Source organism: Lissotriton helveticus, chromosome 6 (genome assembly GCF_964261635.1).
Source record: "Lissotriton helveticus chromosome 6, aLisHel1.1, whole genome shotgun sequence".
Lineage (NCBI taxonomy): Eukaryota > Metazoa > Chordata > Amphibia > Caudata > Salamandridae > Lissotriton > Lissotriton helveticus.
In genome coordinates, this window is record NC_136067.1 from 442,454,784 (window position 1) to 442,478,787 (window position 24,004).

The following is a 24,004-nucleotide window of genomic DNA, read 5'->3' on the forward strand; positions in this document are numbered from 1 at the left end:
GTCGGCAGGAGCTTTGCTGGCAGGCTGTAGAAAATTATGGCAGCCCCTCTGTACAACACAACGTGATGTCAGGGCTCTAAAGGAAAAGCAGGGTGGCAAAATGTACTTAAAACAGGCGGTGCCTGTCAGCGATGAAGAAATTGCTGGCAGGCTGAATGGAATGCCGTAGTCCCTCACTGTGTGAATAATGGCAGTGCTGGAAAGGAATGAGCACTTAAACACCTGAAGCAAATAAAAATGAAGCCGCGCTGTCAATTTCACTCGCTGTGTGGACAAACGCAGCGCTAGCAAAGAATGAGCACTTGACCAGCTGCGGCAATTAAAATGAGGCGGCGCTGTCCGCCCCTCCTTCAGTGAAATTGACTCTGCTTCAACGCTCTGAGGAAATGGAGCGGAGTGGCATGCTGCGTCATTTGAGTCAACTAAGGGGAAGGGGGAAGGGGGCAGGCACCAGGAAGCAGCCAGTGGTGATAGCTTCACAGTGGTAGGCCGCCTGCCTGCAATTAAGATCCTGCCAATAGTCTGATTCCTTCCTTCAACAACACGGTGCACACTGGTAACGGGTGACCACGCCCAACAATGAAATGCCCGGCAGCACTCCGTCCAGACACCACAAGGGGGAAGGCAGGAAAGCAGAGAAAGGCGCAGCAAGTCGCCACATGCGCATAGCACTCCCCACCACCTCTGAGGCAAAACTGCTCAGGGAAGCCGAACACTCCTTCTCTGGAATGAGGTGCGGCAAGCCATCACAAACTCTCTGCCACAGCAGAGGCAGAAGCAGAACTGCTCACGGAGGAGGAACACCCCTCAGTGGGTGCGCAGATACAGCAAACAAAATACAAACAAGTGCTTGTGGAAAAAGGGTGACCATCACGGCAGGCACACCCCAACAGCACTCTCCACCTTGCAGGAGCCCGACTAAAGAAACAAATCGGAGGTGGCAGACGCGCTACCAGCTGGTAGTAGAAACTGGGGAGAGGATCTAGGCTGTCCCCAGCACAGCTGAATCGTCGCCAATTGTTAAGAATAACGCATCCACACAGCTTGAGGAGAAGGAGGACAATTATTCAGTCTAGATCCTCACGTACCAGCTGACAAGTGAAGTCACCAACATTCTAAGGTGAGCTTCACACCAACATTCTACTGGAATGAATTGTACTACTGGGAGGAGAGATGGAGGGGGGAAGAATAAGAGGAAGGAGGGAAGGAAGGAATGAATCGAGAGTAGAGGAGAGGTGCAGGCAAAGGCAAGGGGAAAAGCCAAAGTTACAACAGCAAGCGTCCTAGATGACTCACAACCAGTCTTAGTTTTTCCATCCAACAAAACAGATTAATTTTTTTACTCCCTCCTGATGTCCGTGGTCTTGCCCAAACCTCCCTCTCCCCACCCCCTTGTTAGTAGTAAGTGTGGTACCTTCTGTCTGCAATGTTAGGTTGACACCTTTCACCAGTAATGATTGTAAGAACTTTTCTCGGATTGAGGGAATAATCTGTGGTCATTGGTCACCACAGTACCTGTAGAGACAGTTGTTTAGCACTTCCATCTGCATAGTATATCTGGGCATGCTGTCCAAGGGGACGCAGACTCCCCTACAATGGAGCTTCTACGGAGACTCCCCAATATAGAATAGGCACCTACGCAGCTCTAAAGCACTCGCATACCCCATGCATCGAATTTTGTACGCAGGCAACTCTCCCCAAACGCTGTTTTGAATTTGCAAAGGCATGTTTTTTTAAAAATGTTTACAAAGAAATTGCAGCTGCCGATGAAGAAGAATTCCCAGCCTCATCAGCATTGAGGCATGTGACCTCACCAATGCCTTGCCTGTTTACATTGACACTTTTGTTTCTTAAAAAGCTCCTTGTCCTTATTCTAAGTCCACCTACAAAAGGATGCGTAAGTTGTCTAATAACAAGGCGTGATTAATTAGTTTTCTTTCAATGTTTGGAGAGTTACACTGAATGTGCAACGTAGTCTGCCTGTATATCTGACAAAGGCATCCGGTTTCATACCAGGGAGATATAGATGCGATGGCCTAGTACGACACTAAATAGTGCGTATATGAAGAGATTTCCTTTATAACACAGAACGGAAAGGAACTCCCCGATAACAAATTTATGTATTTTCCATGGTTGACTGTTTGGATTCAAATATTAATCCCCTTGGCTACTTCCTCAACCACACACTACTTTCCAAAGAAATTTATTGAAACTATAATTTGAGCTGCTGGAAAGGATCCGTAGCCCCCTTCAAACTGTTTGCAATCTAAAGCCTTTCTGTTTACTCAAAGCTTCTCACTCCTCTCATCTCAAGTCCGTACGATATCGCCCTGCTGGAATAGGAAACCGATTTCTCTCATAAAAGTAGGCCCTATTAATTTCAAGAGTCACAAGAAATAGAGATGCATTTAAGTTCTCTTCAGTGTAACGACACCACAGGGAGCAGCAAAACATAAAACATGATAACATTAACAAAAAAACGGAACCTTTTGACTAGGGATTAAGGTTTATTTTAGAGACTTATATATTTTTCATTGTTGTATTTCATTTTTAATTTGTATTTCAAGTAGTTGCTTGGTTGGGGGGGTTTAAATGCCTTATTTGTATTGTCTGGCTTGTAATAATAGTTATTTTTTCTTTTTTTAGAGTATTTTCAAAACAGCAATATTTTGATTCTGGAGGGATGTTCATTTCTCTGGTATTTTCGGCGCCATTGTTGTGTAATGCCATCATAATTGTGGTAGGTGGTTACACTTGTTCTCTTATTATTTTGTATAATTAATGTGTAGATAATTCATGCTGTACTCTGCTTAAAACATGTTCGCAACTTTCTCTTCACCTTCACCTTCTCAGTGTCAAAGGTCCACAATCTGGCATCATGCTGCTCTTAACATGTCACTGGCATTGCTCTTCCCATCTTGTCAACCTGCATATACTCATACTCAGGAGGATAATGTTACACGTTCATGGTATTCCCCAACCCAAGAGCTCAGCGGTAGAGCTCCGCATCGGCTGCCATCTTCCTCTGTTACCAAAGCAGTATATAATTGGCTAATGACTACCTTTGTGAAAGTAAAAGTCAGCCATGTTATTTAAACCACACATTCTGGCTTTTAACTAGAAATATTGTGTATTACTGAATTATAAGTTCATAGTAAAGAATAAAGCAGTTTCGGTAATTCTGTAAAGGTAAGGAAATCTAGTTTTATTACTGTATATATCTATTTTTTGTTATACATTTGCGGAGCATAACTTACAGAAATAATACAAAAATGTATTATGCAAAAAATACACTGTAGTATTCTATATTTGTGAAATATAATGTAGTACTGTATAGTTTTTATTTTTTCCAGTCTTTTTAAATTTTTGTAAGTACAGCTGTACTTTCTAGGTAATACTGCTGACTCTATCATTTAAAAAAAAAGAAATTTAATATGTTAAAAAATAAAAATACACCAAGTCCTTATATTTGTGAAATATAGTGTAGTACGGTGTATTTTTGATCTACATTTTTTATTTTGTGAGGACTGCAGTATTTTCTAGGTTGTACAGTGGTACTCTAACTTTAAAAAAAAAAATATTTAAAAAATGAAAAATAAACTGTAGGTAATTATCTTTTTTTTTGCAGAGTTTTATATAGCGCAAACTAGACCCGAATTGGGTATCAGAGCGCTTTACATAGCACCAGTTACTTTACATAAGGACACACATTCATTTTTGTTAGGCACCGGGAGATTAAGTGATTTGCCCAGAATCACAGGATGTTTTAGCGTCATTACCGAGACTCGAACTAAGTTCCCCAGATCCGAGGTCGAGCGTCCTCCCCCCTTTATATTTTATATTCTTTTATATTCACAATTATATTTGTGAAATATAGTGTAGTAGAATTCATTTTCAATTATATAACACATTTTAAAAAAAAAGTCTAAGTACTGAGGTACTTTCTAGATATCACTGAGACACTGTAATTTTTTAAAATATATTAAGTAATAAAACTACTGTTACCTACTTTTACATATTTATCGAAAGTACCTCAAGCCTTCTTATGCTCTTAATATATTACACTACATTTCACAGTAAAACCCACAATGCAGACTAAGTGTGAGCTAAACAATAGGGCTGCCTTTTACTTTTGTAAAGGCAGTTATTAGCAATTCATGTTCTCCTTTGAGATTGGCAAGGGCTACAGTATATATACTGTGACATTACTGCGGCCTAACATATCATTAGGTTTTAGTTCCTTATAAATGTAAAACTACATAACCAAATTACATCTACTACCAAAACGAGTTTACTCTTTTCCTGTCACTTTTCATTTAAATCTGTTCAACCAGTTTACCATAAACAGGTAAGTGCAAACTGTATTGAAAATGCATTGGTGGAAGAGCGCATTTTATGAAAAACGCCTCCTTTTTTCTTTGCAACCCCTTAATGAATCCTCATGAAACTTTGTGCCATTTGCCAATGTAGAAAAATGAATAGGTCTGCAAAGTTTTGTGGTAGTTCACTAAATGGTGGCAAAGTTATTAGCAAGCAAATCTGCATTCCTGGTGACCAAAGTTGTATACTTGGCACACTCATTGTCACTGGAAGGAATGAAACTGGAAAAATATTTGCTTGCAACAATAAGATTGTTGCCTATTCCACATAACAAGGACCAATTACAGTCTTTTCTAGGGCTAATCGAGTATTACTCGTAATCTGATCAAAACTTTGCTAGCAAAATAAAGTGTTTGAAAACACTGATGACTGTGTTTGAAAACACTGACGGAGAATTGATTTCTTGTGGAGTGCGGAGTAACACAAATGTTGTGATAACATAAAGAAAAACATTTGTGATGTAAGCATCCTTGTACCCTTTGATACGGAAAAAAACACAATTGTAATGGTTGATGCCAGTGCTACTGGCATTGGCACAATGTGATCGCAGAAGGTTTGCCTACCTGAAATAACTGTAGCCTTTGCTTCACGCTCCTTGACTGCTGTTGAGCATCACCATTCTCTCATCGAGAAGGAGACCTTAGCAGCAGCATGGGGAATACAATATTTTAGAACATACATATAGGAACATCAGATTACTCTCCATACTGACATAAGCCTTTGTTAGAATCTATTATCCCCAGGGGGAGTAGAGAAGGGTTCACCAGGGCTAGGGAGACTTGCTTGTTGATTCACATCCACGAATGAAGAGGTCTCAGTCCACTTTGGCTGGCTCATCATCGCCAATCTATGTTAATTTTAAAGGTCTATCACGCCACCAGTACCTGTGGAAAGGTTTATTGGTTCACAGCTCTTCATTGCCTGATGCTCCTCTCTCCAGGCAGCAGGAGCTGCCATTCTGACTGTATTTCAAGTGTATTATCTTGACAATAGAATTATCAGTCATAAACATTCCACACACCCATGCTAATGCAATGTTGTATCAGAAATATTGATTGATTTTAACTATTCTATTTTTACTTTCCAGATTAATTGGGTTTGTAAAACATTACGAGTAATGACTGAACTCAAGACGCTACAACGGAAACGGAAAGCTGATAAAGAAAAGAAAAGCAAAGCAGAATGAATGGGTCATATTTCTTGTATTTTAATAATTGTAACTGTCCTTGTAATAAATATGTTCATTAAATGGATCCATAATAAATATACTTTTGTACTGCAGATATACCTTTACATGTTCAAAAACATGAGTTACTTGTTTCTTTTCAATGAGTACTCGAGGCATTGTTTTGTATGCCGTATTTTTGAGTTTATGGTCATTGGGCACTGTGTTGCATAACTTAAATTGGGGAAGATTTTTGGTGTGAGTCTGCTTAGAAAGACGTATTGTTGAAAGCTTCATAGGTTGTGGGGGAGAGTGGCAGTTTTCCTAGTTTACTAGGGTGAAGGTACCAGGTTGTATGCATCCTATCGGGAGACGTACTTAATTTAGAGTGTTTATGACTAGTTTCTCAGCTTATCTTGGCATCTGGTTTCTGTCATGAACGGAGGTTTCTGAATGGCAGGTAACACCAAGATCCCCGGAAATTCGTTAAAGATGAGGGAGAGAAAGTGCAGGAATCACAAATGGGGACTTTGAATAGCTGATTCACAGAGGCTGAAGCACAAAATTATTAGGTGAGCTTCCAAGTCAGACTAACACTAGAACCAATCAGAGCACGTTCTGGAGGAAAGGAAGGCACTTCTATAGGAATTTAAGAGGCTGCAGCAGTACAAGCCTGTTGCCTCCCCTCTGCTTATTAGTTTGGTTCCTTGATGATAGCTCGGCCGCCATTTTTCCCTTCCGAGCACTTTTATCGATTTTAACCTTTCCAATTTTCGTTTGAGAAGTTGGGACTTGAAGACATACAGGTCCTAAGGTCACACTGATTGGACCATAATCAGGATGTATCATAGACATGAAAGAAATTGCGGACACCCCCTTGAAATTGTGTGCAATAATGGGAACGGGGTGTCAGGATAAGCACACTGTGCTGTATTTATATGAATAAATTAGTCTAGCGACCTGCGTATTGCAATTTGCATTGCCCTGATTGATAATAATAAAGTATTCTATTAATCATATTGGATATGCAATGTACATAAATTGACATGAAATAGTAACTGAGTCTGCTGTTGTCTCTAAATAATAGAGTGAATCTGTCCCTATAAGTAACTGTTTCCAAATAGAATTTTGTATACTGAGACATTGTGAAAATGGTAGTTTGTGCATACTGAGACATTGTGAAAATGGTAGTTTGTGCATACTGAGACATTGTGAAAATGTTAGTTTCTGCACCCTGTGTCTTTGTAAATCATGTTGGTTTGATAAGTTAAAAACCTTGCTGCATGACATTTAATCAGCTGAAGATGAGAAGTTAAATTCCCAGGAAGACAAACTCAGACCTTCTTTCTAACAAGGTCAGTAAATTCATCTGAGTAATTACCTGTTATTACAGCCTTTTATAAAAACAATATAATACCACATTTTGTTTTCATGCTTAGAAATGTGAAATATGCCTAGGTCGCCAGGCCCTCTCCTCACTCTTTGCTGTGTCAGGTATCGCTATCATGATGAAATTACTACTCTGTGTAATCTCATTGATGATAATGCCTGACACTAAGAGGATTAGTTTTTTGGTAATATTAAATATACATTTTAAATAAAGCCTAAGTAAAACAAACACAACAGGGGAAGTTACTAGTGTTCCTACGTACTTTGACATAGAATACACTATGCAAAAAACAACAAGTGATGGACTGAATGTGGATCAATGTCACACACTCCCCCAGTCAAAAGATCTGGGCCCAAATCCATCGTTTTTTTGCACTCCACACCACCCTGGGTCAGATAATGGCTTTATGCAAATCAGCTCTGACCCTGTTGCCCCATGGGAACAGTCCAGTCCGAACTACAACAGCCATATCTTTCCCAGACCGGAATCAAGCATCCGAGGACCGGACCGGTTTCGAGGTAACACCTCTCTTCAGCCCGGCTAGCTTGACTCCGAATGGTGTGGAGTGCCTGGGACCCACGTCTGGGCATCCCCAGCGCACTTAGGGCGGCAATTGCAAAAAACAACAAGTGATGGACTGAATGTGGATCAATGTCACACACTCCCCCAGTCAAAAGATCTGGGCCCAAATCCATCGTTTTTTTGCACTCCACACCACCCTGGGTCAGATAATGGCTTTATGCAAATCAGCTCTGACCCTGTTGCCCCATGGGAACAGTCCAGTCCGAACTACAACAGCCATATCTTTCCCAGACCGGAATCAAGCATCCGAGGACCGGACCGGTTTCGAGGTAACACCTCTCTTCAGCCCGGCTAGCTTGACTCCGAATGGTGTGGAGTGCCTGGGACCCACGTCTGGGCATCCCCAGCGCACTTAGGGCGGCAATTGCAAAAAACAACAAGTGATGGACTGAATGTGGATCAATGTCACACACTCCCCCAGTCAAAAGATCTGGGCCCAAATCCATCGTTTTTTTGCACTCCACACCACCCTGGGTCAGATAATGGCTTTATGCAAATCAGCTCTGACCCTGTTGCCCCATGGGAACAGTCCAGTCCGAACTACAACAGCCATATCTTTCCCAGACCGGAATCAAGCATCCGAGGACCGGACCGGTTTCGAGGTAACACCTCTCTTCAGCCCGGCTAGCTTGACTCCAAGTGGTGTGGAGTGCCTGGGACCCACGTCTGGGCATCCCCAGCGCACTTAGGGCGGCAATTGCAAAAAACAACAAGTGATGGACTGAATGTGGATCAATGTCACACACTCCCCCAGTCAAAAGATCTGGGCCCAAATCCATCGTTTTTTTGCACTCCACACCACCCTGGGTCAGATAATGGCTTTATGCAAATCAGCTCTGACCCTGTTGCCCCATGGGAACAGTCCAGTCCGAACTACAACAGCCATATCTTTCCCAGACCGGAATCAAGCATCCGAGGACCGGACCGGTTTCGAGGTAACACCTCTCTTCAGCCCGGCTAGCTTGACTCCAAGTGGTGTGGAGTGCCTGGGACCCACGTCTGGGCATCCCCAGCGCACTTAGGGCGGCAATTGCAAAAAACAACAAGTGATGGACTGAATGTGGATCAATGTCACACACTCCCCCAGTCAAAAGATCTGGGCCCAAATCCATCGTTTTTTTGCACTCCACACCACCCTGGGTCAGATAATGGCTTTATGCAAATCAGCTCTGACCCTGTTGCCCCATGGGAACAGTCCAGTCCGAACTACAACAGCCATATCTTTCCCAGACCGGAATCAAGCATCCGAGGACCGGACCGGTTTCGAGGTAACACCTCTCTTCAGCCCGGCTGGGACTGTTCCCATGGGGCAACAGGGTCAGAGCTGATTTGCATAAAGCCATTATCTGACCCAGGATGGTGTGGAGTGCAAAAAAACGATGGATTTGGGCCCAGATCTTTTGACTGGGGGAGTGTGTGACATTGATCCACATTCAGTCCATCACTTGTTGTTTTTTGCAATTGCCGCCCTAAGTGCGCTGGGGATGCCCAGACGTGGGTCCCAGGCACTCCACACCACTTGGAGTCAAGCTAGCCGGGCTGAAGAGAGGTGTTACCTCGAAACCGGTCCGGTCCTCGGATGCTTGATTCCGGTCTGGGAAAGATATGGCTGTTGTAGTTCGGACTGGACTGTTCCCATGGGGCAACAGGGTCAGAGCTGATTTGCATAAAGCCATTATCTGACCCAGGGTGGTGTGGAGTGCAAAAAAACGATGGATTTGGGCCCAGATCTTTTGACTGGGGGAGTGTGTGACATTGATCCACATTCAGTCCATCACTTGTTGTTTTTTGCAATTGCCGCCCTAAGTGCGCTGGGGATGCCCAGACGTGGGTCCCAGGCACTCCACACCACTTGGAGTCAAGCTAGCCGGGCTGAAGAGAGGTGTTACCTCGAAACCGGTCCGGTCCTCGGATGCTTGATTCCGGTCTGGGAAAGATATGGCTGTTGTAGTTCGGACTGGACTGTTCCCATGGGGCAACAGGGTCAGAGCTGATTTGCATAAAGCCATTATCTGACCCAGGGTGGTGTGGAGTGCAAAAAAACGATGGATTTGGGCCCAGATCTTTTGACTGGGGGAGTGTGTGACATTGATCCACATTCAGTCCATCACTTGTTGTTTTTTGCAATTGCCGCCCTAAGTGCGCTGGGGATGCCCAGACGTGGGTCCCAGGCACTCCACACCACTTGGAGTCAAGCTAGCCGGGCTGAAGAGAGGTGTTACCTCGAAACCGGTCCGGTCCTCGGATGCTTGATTCCGGTCTGGGAAAGATATGGCTGTTGTAGTTCGGACTGGACTGTTCCCATGGGGCAACAGGGTCAGAGCTGATTTGCATAAAGCCATTATCTGACCCAGGGTGGTGTGGAGTGCAAAAAAACGATGGATTTGGGCCCAGATCTTTTGACTGGGGGAGTGTGTGACATTGATCCACATTCAGTCCATCACTTGTTGTTTTTTGCAATTGCCGCCCTAAGTGCGCTGGGGATGCCCAGACGTGGGTCCCAGGCACTCCACACCACTTGGAGTCAAGCTAGCCGGGCTGAAGAGAGGTGTTACCTCGAAACCGGTCCGGTCCTCGGATGCTTGATTCCGGTCTGGGAAAGATATGGCTGTTGTAGTTCGGACTGGACTGTTCCCATGGGGCAACAGGGTCAGAGCTGATTTGCATAAAGCCATTATCTGACCCAGGGTGGTGTGGAGTGCAAAAAAACGATGGATTTGGGCCCAGATCTTTTGACTGGGGGAGTGTGTGACATTGATCCACATTCAGTCCATCACTTGTTGTTTTTTGCAATTGCCGCCCTAAGTGCGCTGGGGATGCCCAGACGTGGGTCCCAGGCACTCCACACCACTTGGAGTCAAGCTAGCCGGGCTGAAGAGAGGTGTTACCTCGAAACCGGTCCGGTCCTCGGATGCTTGATTCCGGTCTGGGAAAGATATGGCTGTTGTAGTTCGGACTGGACTGTTCCCATGGGGCAACAGGGTCAGAGCTGATTTGCATAAAGCCATTATCTGACCCAGGGTGGTGTGGAGTGCAAAAAAACGATGGATTTGGGCCCAGATCTTTTGACTGGGGGAGTGTGTGACATTGATCCACATTCAGTCCATCACTTGTTGTTTTTTGCAATTGCCGCCCTAAGTGCGCTGGGGATGCCCAGACGTGGGTCCCAGGCACTCCACACCACTTGGAGTCAAGCTAGCCGGGCTGAAGAGAGGTGTTACCTCGAAACCGGTCCGGTCCTCGGATGCTTGATTCCGGTCTGGGAAAGATATGGCTGTTGTAGTTCGGACTGGACTGTTCCCATGGGGCAACAGGGTCAGAGCTGATTCGCATAAAGCCATTATCTGACCCAGGGTGGTGTGGAGTGCAAAAAAACGATGGATTTGGGCCCAGATCTTTTGACTGGGGGAGTGTGTGACATTGATCCACATTCAGTCCATCACTTGTTGTTTTTTGCAATAGAATACACTATGCCTGGCGGAAAGCTGCCTCACTGTCTATGGTAACTTAATTGAGCAGTCTTGATGCAGTATAATGGTTATCATAGGTACAGAAAAGCGTAGAATGTTCACCCAGTGATATTTTTAAAGAAAAAGAACAGTCTTTTAATGGCGCATTCTAATAAAAATTGATTTAGAGTGAAAACTGCAACTAAACTAAGAAAATTACACAAATATTTAAAGGAACAAGATAATACTATTAAACTGCGCTTTAGAATCTAGTTTGCCATTTTGCCATAAGAGTTATAGGACAGAGAATCTCGACTTATAGTTGGCACAGAGTGCAATGATTCTTGGGGACAATAAGAATGTGAATCCATTGGCACACAACACTTTCTGTTTAAACTTTCTGTATCCCACCAGAAAGCAATTCTTGGTGCGGGTTCACTGTACAGCAAAGATAAAAACCGGCAGGACATTAAGAATACACCAACAATAACTATGGGAACATAAAGGAATTGTTATTGCCAGACAGAAGTACTGTTTAGCTCACCAGCATTTCCAGAAAGATTGGTAGACAACACCTCCAAAGTTTTTTGTTTTTAGGGCTCGGAGGTGGGGGTGGGGTCAGCGTAGTGTTTAGGGGTCGGGGTAGTGTTAAGGGCTGGGGGGGGGTCGTCTGGGTCGTGTTTAGGGCTTCGGGAGGTCAGGGTAGTTTTGAGGACCTGGGGGGGTTGTTTTTGAGGTCGGGATCAGGGTAGTATTTAGGGTTGCGGTCGTTTATAGAGCTCGGGGGTTGGGGTAGTTTTTGGGGGTAGGGGTAGTTGTCAGGGCCCAGGGGGGTCGGGTGGTGTTTAGGGTTCAGGTGAGGTCTGGGTAGTGTTTAGAGCTCAGGGGGGCGGGGTAGTTTTTAGGGCTCAGGAGGGGCAGGGTCATTTTTGAGGTCTCAAGGGTGGTCAGGGTAGTATTTAGGGTTCGGGTAATGTTTAAGGCTTAGGGGGTCAGGTAGTGTTTAGGGCTTAGAGGGGCAGGGTTATTTTTAGGGCTCAGGGGGTGGGGGTAGTGTTTAGGGCTTGGTGGAGTCGGGGTAGTATTTAGGGCTCAGTGGGGTGTCTGGATAGAGTTTAGGGCTCAGTGGGGTGTCTGGAAAGTGTTTAGGGCTCAGGGGGGCAGGGTAGTTGTGAGGTAGTTTTGTGTGCTCAGGGGGTTGGGGTATTTTTTAGGGCCCAGAGGGGTCGGGTAGTCTTTAGGGGCAGGAGGGCTGGGGTGTGATCTTTACCACACATCCTTTTATCAGTCATGTCTTTACCTTAAAATTGCATAGCAGTCACCATCTGTGAGTGAGGCCACACTACTGTCTTCGACCTCGGAGCTTTTGCAACACATTGACTTTCCTATTCCATGGAACGCTTGTATTCGGTGCATTGACACCATGGTATGTTGCCACATAGCAAAGGGTATGTCTTTGCTTGTTTGAATTTATACTCAACTCTACCAATGTGAATGAAACTGCCAAACAAGAAATGAGAAAGGGGGCTGACCCAAACTCTCAATGTAAATAGAGTATTTTTCTGTGCAGTAAGTCTCGAGACTTATATAAACATTAAATGTGGCTTATTTAGTAATTGACTCTTGGTATTCTCTAAGCCTAAAGATACTTGGACAGCTTGGCGTATGGTAGTTTAACTGCACTTCTGCTACCGCCACAGACCTTTACAACAACCTACCTCACCATACAGCCTGGATTCCACTACATGCCCGCCAGATCTGGGGATCGAAACACCCAAGGCACCAAAGAGTAACTTCGGACGAGATATATCCAGCACATTTTTATGCTTTTTATTTTAACCCAGACTGCCGGAGCTCAGAGGCGTGTAGCCAGGGATCGGCAAAATGGCCACCGTCCTGATCTAATTGCAGGCACTGACATTGGAACATTGGGACACAAATGTCTACAAACGTCAAGTAAGGCTTCTTTATGGCACCAATGTTCGTCCACAGGCTCAACCCTCTCTGCCCAACCTCCACTATGTGGGTGCTCACTGGGGGACTGTATCCGCTCTCCTTCCACCGCTGTGTCTGCCTACCATCCTGCCGGACTTTAAAACGGTGACTGAAATGAGGTGTACTCGATTTGTACGGAGCTCTCTGCAAACTGGACCCATCAGGTAAATAATGATGGGCAGGGCCAGCACAATCCACTTATCTAGTGTATGCTGACCCCATAAGTTTCCTGCTGCTTTCATGCTCTGGCAAATTCTGCACTAAGCTACAAGCATGCATTGTCTCCCTCTATGTAGGTGAAGATACTGAAGTGAACCATACTGCACAGTGAAACCCTTCCCAGTGAATGAGATTGAGACACTCTGCACTTGCTCTGATTTTGGGCTACTGCTAACCCAACTACTTCTAGGTCACCGGGTTGATACAACCAAATGCGCAACCTAAATAGAAAAATTCAATAAACACCTCTGACAAGACCCCTGCTAAACCAAGACTCTCTGGCTTGGTCTGATCTCCTAGCTCTGTCTGTCTTGTGTAACCCCATCCATAAACACGATGTATCCACCTTTCCTGCTTATTCCCATGCAGACACATGTGCACTAGGTCTTTGTTGCTCCATAAACCAGCTTTACCAACACTCCTCTCCTCATCTGTGACCCCCCAGATTAGGGCCACTGCCACACCAAGAGACCAAGCAACCACTACTATTGTCTAAAACTGAGCTGTATCAGAGCTGAGCTCTCTCAACCACAAGACAATTGAAGTCCATGCAACCACTACAAATCTTAGCAGAATATACAGAACTATAACATAACATAACTGAGTTCTAGGCTGGTGAAAATAAAACCAAACTTTACAAATCTGGCGTCCACCTCTCTCTCCCCACCATTCTCGCTGCTGGTAAAACCACGGCAGACAAAGAGGCCAAACCAAATTACAAATGCATCAAATCGGAACCACCACTGCCTGATTCACCCATTAAAGGAAAGTCTGAGATAAATAATACCATGGATATGATTCTTAAAAAACTAGCAGAAGAGCACGACCTGGCAAAATCTACCAAAATTAACACAGACTTGATACAGCAGGAACTATCTGCTATCGGATCTGACATAAGCATGTGGCGGAGACACAAATCGTATACAGACACTACAGATTACCTCTAAGAGCCTTCAGAAATGTGGCAGAATTGGAAGGTAGGAATTGCAGGGGAAACGTGTGTATTTTTGGCCTGCCATAGGGCTCAGAGGATTCATCAGAATCTTTCATCACCTTTCTAGAGAAATGGATTCCACAAATGACAGGGCTGTCCTTTAAAAAGATGTTCTAACTGGAGAGAACACATTGTGTGCCCTCATTTAAGTCTCCTAACAAAAACAACACACGCCAGATTGTCAGCCACCCTATAAGGTACCAATACACAGAATTAATCCTAAACTATATTCGTAAGAACAACCATATAGCGTGGAAAGGTAAAAGAATCTTCAGCTCGCGAGATTATCCCAAACCAACAATTGAGATCAAAAAGGGCTACCTTGCTCTTCATCCTAGGCTAACAAACTCCAACCTGCAATTTTCTTTCATTGCCCGAGCAAAATTCTGAATCCAGGCGAATGGGAGACAGCACATTTTTAGTGACCCCAGAGACCTAAAACTTTTCTAGATGAGAGACGGCTCCTCAATGGACGCTTCTCCATCACCCTCAGTCAAAATCATTTCATGAAGCAAGAAGGTTACTTTAGCCTGCCTGGAACTGTTGCGCTTCCTGTGGGCATGCCGGAGTGTCTCTGCACCATTTGTAGTTCTCTGTTCCTCATAGAGATTTTCTGTCTTATTGCGTAACTGCAGTACTGCTTCACTGTTTTCCCCACACAAATTGCTCATTACTGCTCACTGTTTTGTTCTGTTGTTTTTCATCAAACTCTCCAACACTAGTTCTGGGAGACCTAGACACTTCCTATTGTAAGCTTCACAACACGATGACACCATTAGATACCAAATTTGGCCCATGGCTGGCTACCTGCTCCATATGTCCATAATGCCATACTTTGGGAGGGCATGCTTGTTCTGTCTTACACGCACCACAGAGGAACAGCAGCTCCTCCTTTCATAATTGCCTCATATAGAAGCCTGGTCTTCCACCTAACCACACGTTTTGACTGCCCCATCTACGCTTAACTGATTGAGATGCGAACACCGCCACTGTTTCACATGACCACTTCACATGACCCCCCTCAGCCTTCGTGCCTCCACCAGCCCCTGAACACACAGTACGCATTGTGAAATGGGAGTCACAAACATTATTAGTGCCTTCCCTGTGCTCCATCTCCTTTCCTTTTCTATGACTTCTACTAATGCTATGCCTCATTCACTTACCATCGGATTCTTCGCTTAACCAATTGATTTGTTGGCATTCGCTGTGTTTCTGCGGTGGCAGGATTCACCCTGCTGTCGTCTCCCTCACGTTCAATGTTCAGGGTTGGAAGGGTAGGTGGGAGGGAAGGGAAGTGGGGTTGGAAAGGGTTCTTGGATCTGGGTTACTTTCTGTTACTAATTGTATTCCTTTATACTTTTTAGTAGTCCTCTTTTTCTTTTGTTTACGCTTCAATATTCTGTGCGGCTAGACAATCCAACATTGCTCCTTACTTTTAGATTCTCAGTGGCGACTAACTGTTTTACTCCGCAGTCACAAAGCAGTTTAATGGGTTTATGTTCTTACCTCCTTCCTATATGCCTAATAGCTCAGACTTCACAGGTCTCCCCCAGCCCAATACTAGATACCAGCTTGTTTCCAGAGACCAACAGGCTCTCTCCAATCACATGCCAATTACCCAATCCACGCAACACACTTCCACATACATGTCTTCACAACACGAATAATGACCCCCGATGTAAACCTGAGACTCTCTAAACGTCGGGGTCTTAACCACCCAGTAAAGAATAAGTAAATAAAAAATTACCTTCATAAACTCAAAGCAAATGTGATCCTACTACAGGAAATGAAAGTCACCCATAAGGAAATGGCATAGCTTGTGAAAAACTGGCTTAATGATGTCCTTTGCTCCCCTATCATCAATAAAAAGGGAGGAGTAGTCGCGCTAATCTCTAAAAAAAAAAAAAAATAAAAAAAAAAAAAAATCAGCCATATGTATCGATTTTAACATCACAGGCGAGAAAGGTAGATGGATCCTATCAAAACTCTACAAAAACACCAGGTGTTTCCACTTCTTAAACATATACGGCCCAAGCACTGATGACCCAAATTTTAGGAATACCTATCACCTCCCCTAAACCAAATCCCTCCCGATAGCCTCATTATTTTTGGAGGAGACCTTAACCTCCCCATGGACCTGACCATAGACTGGCAATCCAGATGATCACTCCAGCCCTCCAGAACCTGTAGATCTTTCTCGAACTCTGCTAACTGTTCAACCTTCACGACCCGTGGAGGCTGCAACATCCAGACACCAGGCACTATACCTTTTTTTCCAATCCTCACAATTCTTACTTCAGGATTGTCTACCTGCTGATCTCCCAGGCCTATATACATCTTATGGATCAGACAGCCATCCTATCGAGACTAGTCTCTGATCATTCTGCTGTTACCCTAGCTCTCATGGGCATTAACAGAAGAACACCTAGCAAAATTTGGAGATTCAACAATGAGTCTATCAGAGATGCTGGCTCCTGAGCCACTCTAAAAAATACAACAAAGAACTATCTTGAGCAAAATATGGTCTCAGCCACAGCACTGACTAATCACTGGGACACCTTCAAAGCCACTGTTGGGAGTCTCTTATTCAAAATACAAACTAAACTAAACAAAGCTCATAATAGAGATCTTGACATTTTAGAAGGAGAGATTAAATCCCTAGAAGATACGCACATCTCTTACCCAGATGCCCAAATCCTCTTCGCTCTCACTAATAAATAATATGAATACAATAGAATATTGAGTGAAAGGGCTGGGATTTGAATCAATAAAGATAAATCCCTAAAACTATGTGGAGCAAACAAAGCAGGTAAAATGTGGACCTCATACCTGAAACATAAGCAAGATCTCAGTGGTATTAACTCTCTCAAAGATAAACTAAATGTTCCACATACCAATACTGAAAAAATCCTAGAGATCCTGAGAGACTTTTATTTATCCTTATTCAAAGAGAACTCCATCCCCCTGCTGGAGGACTGTAAGGCTTACCTAAATGAAACAATGCTAATGACTGTCTCTGATCAAGAGAAGCTGGCACTTAGCTCACTAATAATGATCAAGGAGGTTGCTGTGGCTACCAATTCCCTTAGACCTAATAAGGCCCCGGCCACTTATGGCTTGACAGCTTACTTTTATAAAACATTCACTCTTGTCCTTAACCCCATGTAACTGGCCCTATTCCATCACTCCTCAGGCTCCGTCACGGGCACAGCCAGTGAGGCCATTACAGTGGTTATTCCAAAAGAGGGTGAGGACCCATCGCTGGTAAAAAAATTGAAGACCAATTTCATTAATTAACTAAGATGCGAAAATCTATGCCAGAATCCTATGTAAAAGGCTCAAACCATTGCTGCCATCCCTTATCGACCGCTCACAGGCAGGCCTCCTATGCCACATCATTGAGAGAGCCAAATTAAAGTATTCTGAAACTGTCACGGTTACATTAGATGCTGAAAAAGCTTTAGATAGGGTCTCTTGGACTTTCGCTTTAGGAGAGCCTACTGAAGTATAACCTAGACAAGATCTTCACTAAGATGGTCATGGCTCTATACAGCAGTCCCTCTGCCAAGGTAAGATTGGACGGTCTCTTATCCCCAGGCTTTAATTTGGAGGGAAGCACTAGACAAAGTTACCCTTTGTTACCATCCCTTTTTATCTTGACCCTAGGGCCCCTACTTAAGATCCAAACTAAACCCTCCTTAGCTGGGGTTTCCTTTAACAAAACTGCAGTGAAGGCGGCTACCTATGCCGACGACATCCTGATTATGTCCGAAGACTCTTCCTAATCAATTTTCTCTGTTGGAGACAATAGAAGACTATGCCCAGGTTTCTGGCTATAAACTCAATAAGGACAAGTCCTAAATCAAGGGTCTAAACAACCTCTGCGCTAACAACCTTTTCAAATCCACAGGACTGACCTGGCAGCCTCACTTCATTAAATACTTGGGCATATAATTTAACTCTGGCCTGCTAGAGTCACTACACCATAACGAAAACCGAACTCTGAAAAAAAATGTAGACCCTACTCGAATGATGGAATTCCAAGTTTCACCTGGTGGGGTCCTATTGAGACAGTCAAGATGATGGTCACCCCGATATTTAATTATCTCAGCAGTATGTTACCCCTAGTATTATCAGAAGAATTCCATCATATACTAAACAAGCTACTGACAAACTTTATTTGGCAAAATAAATGCTCTAGAATCTAAATAAAAAAACTATGCTTCCCATTCAGCTAGGAGAAGTTAACTTGGCAGGTTTCAAAAACTACTAAACTGCTTTCCTAGCCAGATAAGGCTACCTTTGGCTCTCCCATTCCCTATATTATACCCTCACATGGCTACAAATTGAAAGGGAGATTATGTGGGACCTCCACCCTATCTCTCTGCTAACTAGTAAAATATAATCCACCTCTTCTGGCAAATACATCTTTCCCCTAACAGCCTGGGGAGCTGGGGAATGGTTTTCCCTGCTCCCGTGTCTGTCTCTTTGGTTTCTGTGCAATGACGATCAGCGCACACATTGCGCTGACATCATTGCACAGAAACTAAAACTGAAATGAGCCGATGGGCTCATTTCAGTTTCACTTTCTATGTGCTCATGGGGCTAAGTCAGCCCCCGAGCACGTAGAAAGTCAGCAGAGGTATCATTGAAAAGGGTAGAATCTCCCCTTTCCAATGGTACCCCTACCTAGTGGATTCCTGCTTGGGGATTGCCCAGGAGGGTGAGACCCAAGCAGGGATCTACCTACTAGGCACCAGGGAGCGGGGAGCAGCCCCTTGGGCAAGGGCATTTGCTGCCCAAAATATTTTGGGGAAAAATCAGTCTTTCTGCCCCCCTGGGGACGAGATGGGGGCAGTAACCCCCAATCTACCCCCCAGGGGGGAAGAAAGCCCACTAAAAGCCAGGGATTTTCTTTATATATGATGTAGGGGCGAGGTTGCGGGGTATCCCCCAATCTGCCCCCCCCCTGAGGCAGAAAGCCTACTAAAAGCAATGGCATGCCAATGTCCACAACCCCTACAGTAAAATTCCAGTCTTTCTGCCCCCCAGGGAGCAGATGGTTGCAGGAGCCCCCAATATATCCCAGGAAGGGCAGAAAGCCCACTTGAAGCCAGGGATTGTTTTTAATTGGTTAAGGGTGGGGACTGCCCTAGATGGGCATGCAATGCCCTTGCAAAATTCCACAGTCTTGTATTAATTTCTTCAGACTCCACTTTCTTGACTACATGGTTTAAAATTTAGTTAAAACAAAGGAATAATTTTCAAATAATGTGGCAAAGTTGCCTTAGCAGTGCGATTGGCTTGGGGTGCGCAGTCGCCCCACCCTGCTACGGTGTGTGTAGATTGGCACTTGCCTGTTTGTGTGCATGAAGTGGCGCTTGGTTGGCAGTATGTGGAATGGTTCTTGACTGGCTGTGTGCATGGATGGTGCTTGGCTGCCGGTGCTGACTGGGCGTAGTGGGCACCGGCCGTTTCCCCGGTGTGCTGGAGGGGTGGGGGGCGGTTTTCTGGCCGTGGGGATTGGTTTTGTCACTGGGGGGACGGGTTTGCAGCAGTGCTGCAATATGGAGCCCCAGTAACACAAGCGAGAGCGGTGCTTTTTACTAGCACCCCCCCTACCTCCCAGGGCCAGTTGAGCAGCAATCTGGCAGGGCTGGTTGCTGTTCCCAGTCCGGCCCTGCTTGGCTAGTGGTGTGCGGGGAAGAAACTTGGCTGGCGGTGTGTGTGTGGATATTGCTTTGCTGACTGTGTGCATTGATAGCATTTGGCAAGTGGTGTACATGGATGGCACCTGCCTGGCGGTTTGCATGGATGGCGATGTGTGTGGATGGAGCTTGGCTGGCAGTGTGCGTGGATGTCACTTAGCTGATGGTGTGTGGATGATAGTGTGCGTGCACTGACTCTTGGATGGCATTGTGGCTTGCATGGATCCCCCAGTGTTTTCTTACCCATAATCCCCTGCAAACCTCAAATTTACTTACAAAGTCACATTTTCCTGACATTTCTGTGTGGATAAGTTGTAGGATAACCACGCAGTCACAAATTTCCTAGTACCCATTATTTCCCTTGGTCTCCCGAGTAAAACGATACCTCACGTGTACAGGTACTCAAAATAGCGTCATCCTAAAAAGGTTTAAACAAACTGCCCTTTTGGCACACGCTTAGGACCCACCTCAATCTCTACATTTTTTTGGGACTTCCATGTCATAGGCACTTGGCCCATCCACACAAGTAAGGTATCACTTTTATCAGGAGACGGAGGGGAACGCTGAGTGGTAGGAAATTTGTGCAGTGTGATGAACCCACAACTTTCCACACAGATATTAGAGGAAAATATGACTTTTTAGCTCAATTTGAGGTTTGCAGCGAATTCTTGGAAGGGAAATATTGGGGGATCAATGCAAGCCACACCTCCCTGGACTCCCACAGGTGTCTAGTTTTCAGAAATGTCTGGGGTTTTTAGGTTCCCCTAGATGTCTGCGAACCCGGGACCAAACACAAAGGTGCCCACCTATCTATCACAAAACATCCTGGTTTTTCAAGGGGGTTACCTCTGTATGTGGTCCCGGGCTCAGCGGCCATTAAGGGAACCTAAAAAACCCAGACATTTCTGAAAACTAGACACCTGTGGGAGTACAGGGAGGTGTGGCTTTGTCGATATCCCAAACTTTTCCTACCGAGAATCCCCTGCAAACTTAAATTTAGCTTAAAAGTATCAAATTTTCCTCACTTTTCTGTGTGGGAAAATTGTGGTATCACCGGGCAGCCACAAATTTCCTACCACCCAGCGTTGCCCCAGGTCACCCAATAAAAATGGTACCTCGCTTTTGTCTTTAGGCATAGTGGCTGCAACATAAATGGCCCAAATCGTACTGTGGAGATGGAGACGTCAAAATAACCTATCTCAAAACAAACTGGTTTTGCATGGGGTGTTCACCTGGTTTTTCAGCCCTGGGCTCGGCTGCTCTCTAAGGAAACCTTCAAACCCCACACATTACTGAAACCTAGACACCTGGGGGATTCCAGGGAGGTATGGCTTGCATTGACCTCCCAACGTTTTCCTACCCAGAATCCCCGGCAAAACTCAAATTTAGCAGAAAAAATCAAATTTTCTCAAATTTCTGTGTGGGAAAATTGTGGGATCACCGGACTGACACAAATTTCCTACCACCCAGCGTTCCCCCCACCCCCAGATCTCCTAATACAAATGGTACCACACTTAAGTGGGTGAGCCAAATACCTGCGATAGGCAAGGTCCCAAACCGTATTGTGGAGACATCAAAATCACCTATCACAAAAAGACCTGATTTTGGAAAGGGGGTCACCTGGGTGTTTTGCCCTGAGCCCGGCGACCATGTAGGGAAACCTATCAACCCCACAGATTTCTGAAAACTAGACACCCCGGGGAGTCCAGGTAGGTTTGGCTTGCGTGGACCCCTCAATGTTTTCCTACCCAGAATCCCCTGCAAACCTCAAATTTAGCTGCGAAAATCAAATTTTTCTCACAATTCTGTGTGGTTAAGTTGTAGGATCACCGGGCTGACACAAATTTTCTACCACCCAGCATTTCCCGACGTCTCTTGATAGAAAGAGTACCTCACTCGCATGGGTGGGCCAAGTACCTGCGACAGACAAGGGCCCAAACTGTATTTAGGAGACATCAAAATTACCTATCACAAAACAACCTGGTTTTGCAAGGGGGGTCACCTGGATTACCTATCGCAAAACAGTGAGGTTATCATTTTACTCGGGAGACTGAGGAGAACACTGTGTAGTAGGACATTTGTGCTGGCACTGTGTTCCCAAGCAAACATATGTAGAAAAAGTGATTTTTTTTCAGTTAAAGTTGAGGTTTGCATATGATACTGGGTAGGAAAATGTTGGGAGATCCACGCAAGCCATCCCTCCCTAGACTCCCGCTGGTGTCTAATTTTCAGAAATGTGTGGGTTTGGTAGTTTCCCAAGAGGGCTGATGTGCCCGGGGCCAGATACCCAGGTATCCCGCCCTTACCATTTTTATCGCAAGACTTCTGGGGAATGCAGGGTTGGTGGAATTTTGTGGATCCGCACCTCCAGAACTTTCCATCACAGAAATGTGAGGGAATTGTTTTTTTTTTTTTTTACAAAGTTCGAGGTTTGCATGGGATTCTGGGTAACAGAACCTGGTGAGAGCCACACAAGTTGCCTTCTCCTCGATTCCTCTGGGTGTCTTGTTTTCAAAAATGTATAGGTTTGCTAGGTTTCCCTAGGTGCCGGCAGAGATAGGGTTCAAGATATACAGTTAGGCACTTGGCGAAAAAGGGGTCAGTTTTCACAGTAAAAATGTGGTGCGTCTACTTTACGTTTTGGGCCATTTCCTGTCGTTCCACACAAGTAAGGTACCATTTTTATCGGAAGACTTTGGGCAATGCGGGATGGGTATAATTTTGTGGACTCATGCAGATTCAGAACTTTCCATTACAGAAATGTGAGGAAGATGTTTTTATTTTTACAAAGTTTGAGGTTTGCAAGGAAATCTGGGTAATAGAACCTGGTGACAGCCACTCAAGTCACCCCATCCTGGATTCCTCTAGGTGTCTAGTTTTAAAAAATGTATACTTTTGTTAGGTTTCCCAAGGTGACGGCTGTGCTAGGGTTCAAAATCCACAACTAGGCACTGTGCAAAAAAAAGGGTCTGTTTTAACTGTAAAATGTGGTGTGTCCACGTTGCGTTTTAGGCCATTTCCTGTCACAGACACGAGGCCTACTCACACAAGTGAGGTACCATTTTTATTGGGAGACTTAGGGGAACTCAGAATTGTAGAGTAACTGTTATTACTTATTGACTTTCTATGCATTTCTGTCTTCATAATGTAAGACAATGTATAAAAATTAAGTCACTTTGAAAAATGTCCTATAAATCACAGGCTAGTATTCCTACCCACAATTTCGGAGATGTGCAAATAACTACTGTTTCTAAACTCTATATTTTGTTCCCATTTTGGAAATGCATAGGTGTCTTTGATACCTATTTTTCACTCTTTTTATTTTAATTGCTATATACCTGGTACACAAATAAAAAACACTTCAAGACACTGCTCAGTTATTGGCTCTGGGCTCCTTGGGTTCTTGATGAACCTACAAGTCCTATATATCTCCACAACCAGAAGGGTTCAGCTGATGTAACAGAATATTGCTTTCAAACATCAGTCCTACTTAGAAGAAGATACAGGTGAAAACGTTGGCAAAAATGGCTGGTTTTTTTCAACTCATTTTAAATTTTTTATATTTTCAACTGTTGGTTTATATATAAAAAACCTTGAAGGATCTACACAAATGACTTCTTCAGAATTTTGTCCACTTTTCAGAAATGTATAGCTGTCTGGGATCCATTATTGCTTTCACACCCATTTCTGCCACTAACTAGAAGGAGGTTGAAAGCACAAAAAGTAGCAAAAATAGTCTATATCCCAGTAAAAGGCCAAAACTGTGTAAAGAATTTTGTTTTTCTGACAAAAGTCTGCTTGTCCCTGAAAGCTGGGAAGATGATGATTTCAGCACCACAAACCCTTTGTTGATACCATTAGAAGGTGGAAAATCTGACGCTTTCTTCTGCAGCCCGTTTTCTCAGTGTTTCCCCCAAAAAACAAATTTAGCTGCCTTTTGGCTAATTTCTGGGTCCGCTTCAGAGGAATCCACAAACCCTGGGTACCTTTATATTCTGCATTTTTTTGGAAGAACAAGACAGAAATCTGGCGTAGATACCTTATGTGGACAAAACGTTACAGGGACCTTAGTGCAAACTACCACAAAAAGCCAAAGAAAGGGTTAGCACATGTGCGGAGGGG

The 24,004-nt window shown here is 44.4% G+C and overlaps 1 protein-coding gene across 1 annotated transcript in view; it reads left to right on the plus strand.

Moving 5' to 3' along the window:
• Positions 1-5,661, plus strand: part of TMEM18 (transmembrane protein 18) — a 67,356-nt gene extending 61,695 nt beyond the window's left edge. The window contains exons 4-5 of the mRNA XM_078647882.1: positions 2,647-2,740; positions 5,468-5,661. Of these exons, the coding sequence (XP_078504008.1) occupies positions 2,647-2,740; positions 5,468-5,566 (193 nt within the window). The 3' untranslated portion in view covers positions 5,567-5,661. The remainder of the gene's footprint in view (positions 1-2,646; positions 2,741-5,467) is intronic.
• The last annotated feature ends 18,343 nt before the right edge of the window (positions 5,662-24,004 follow it).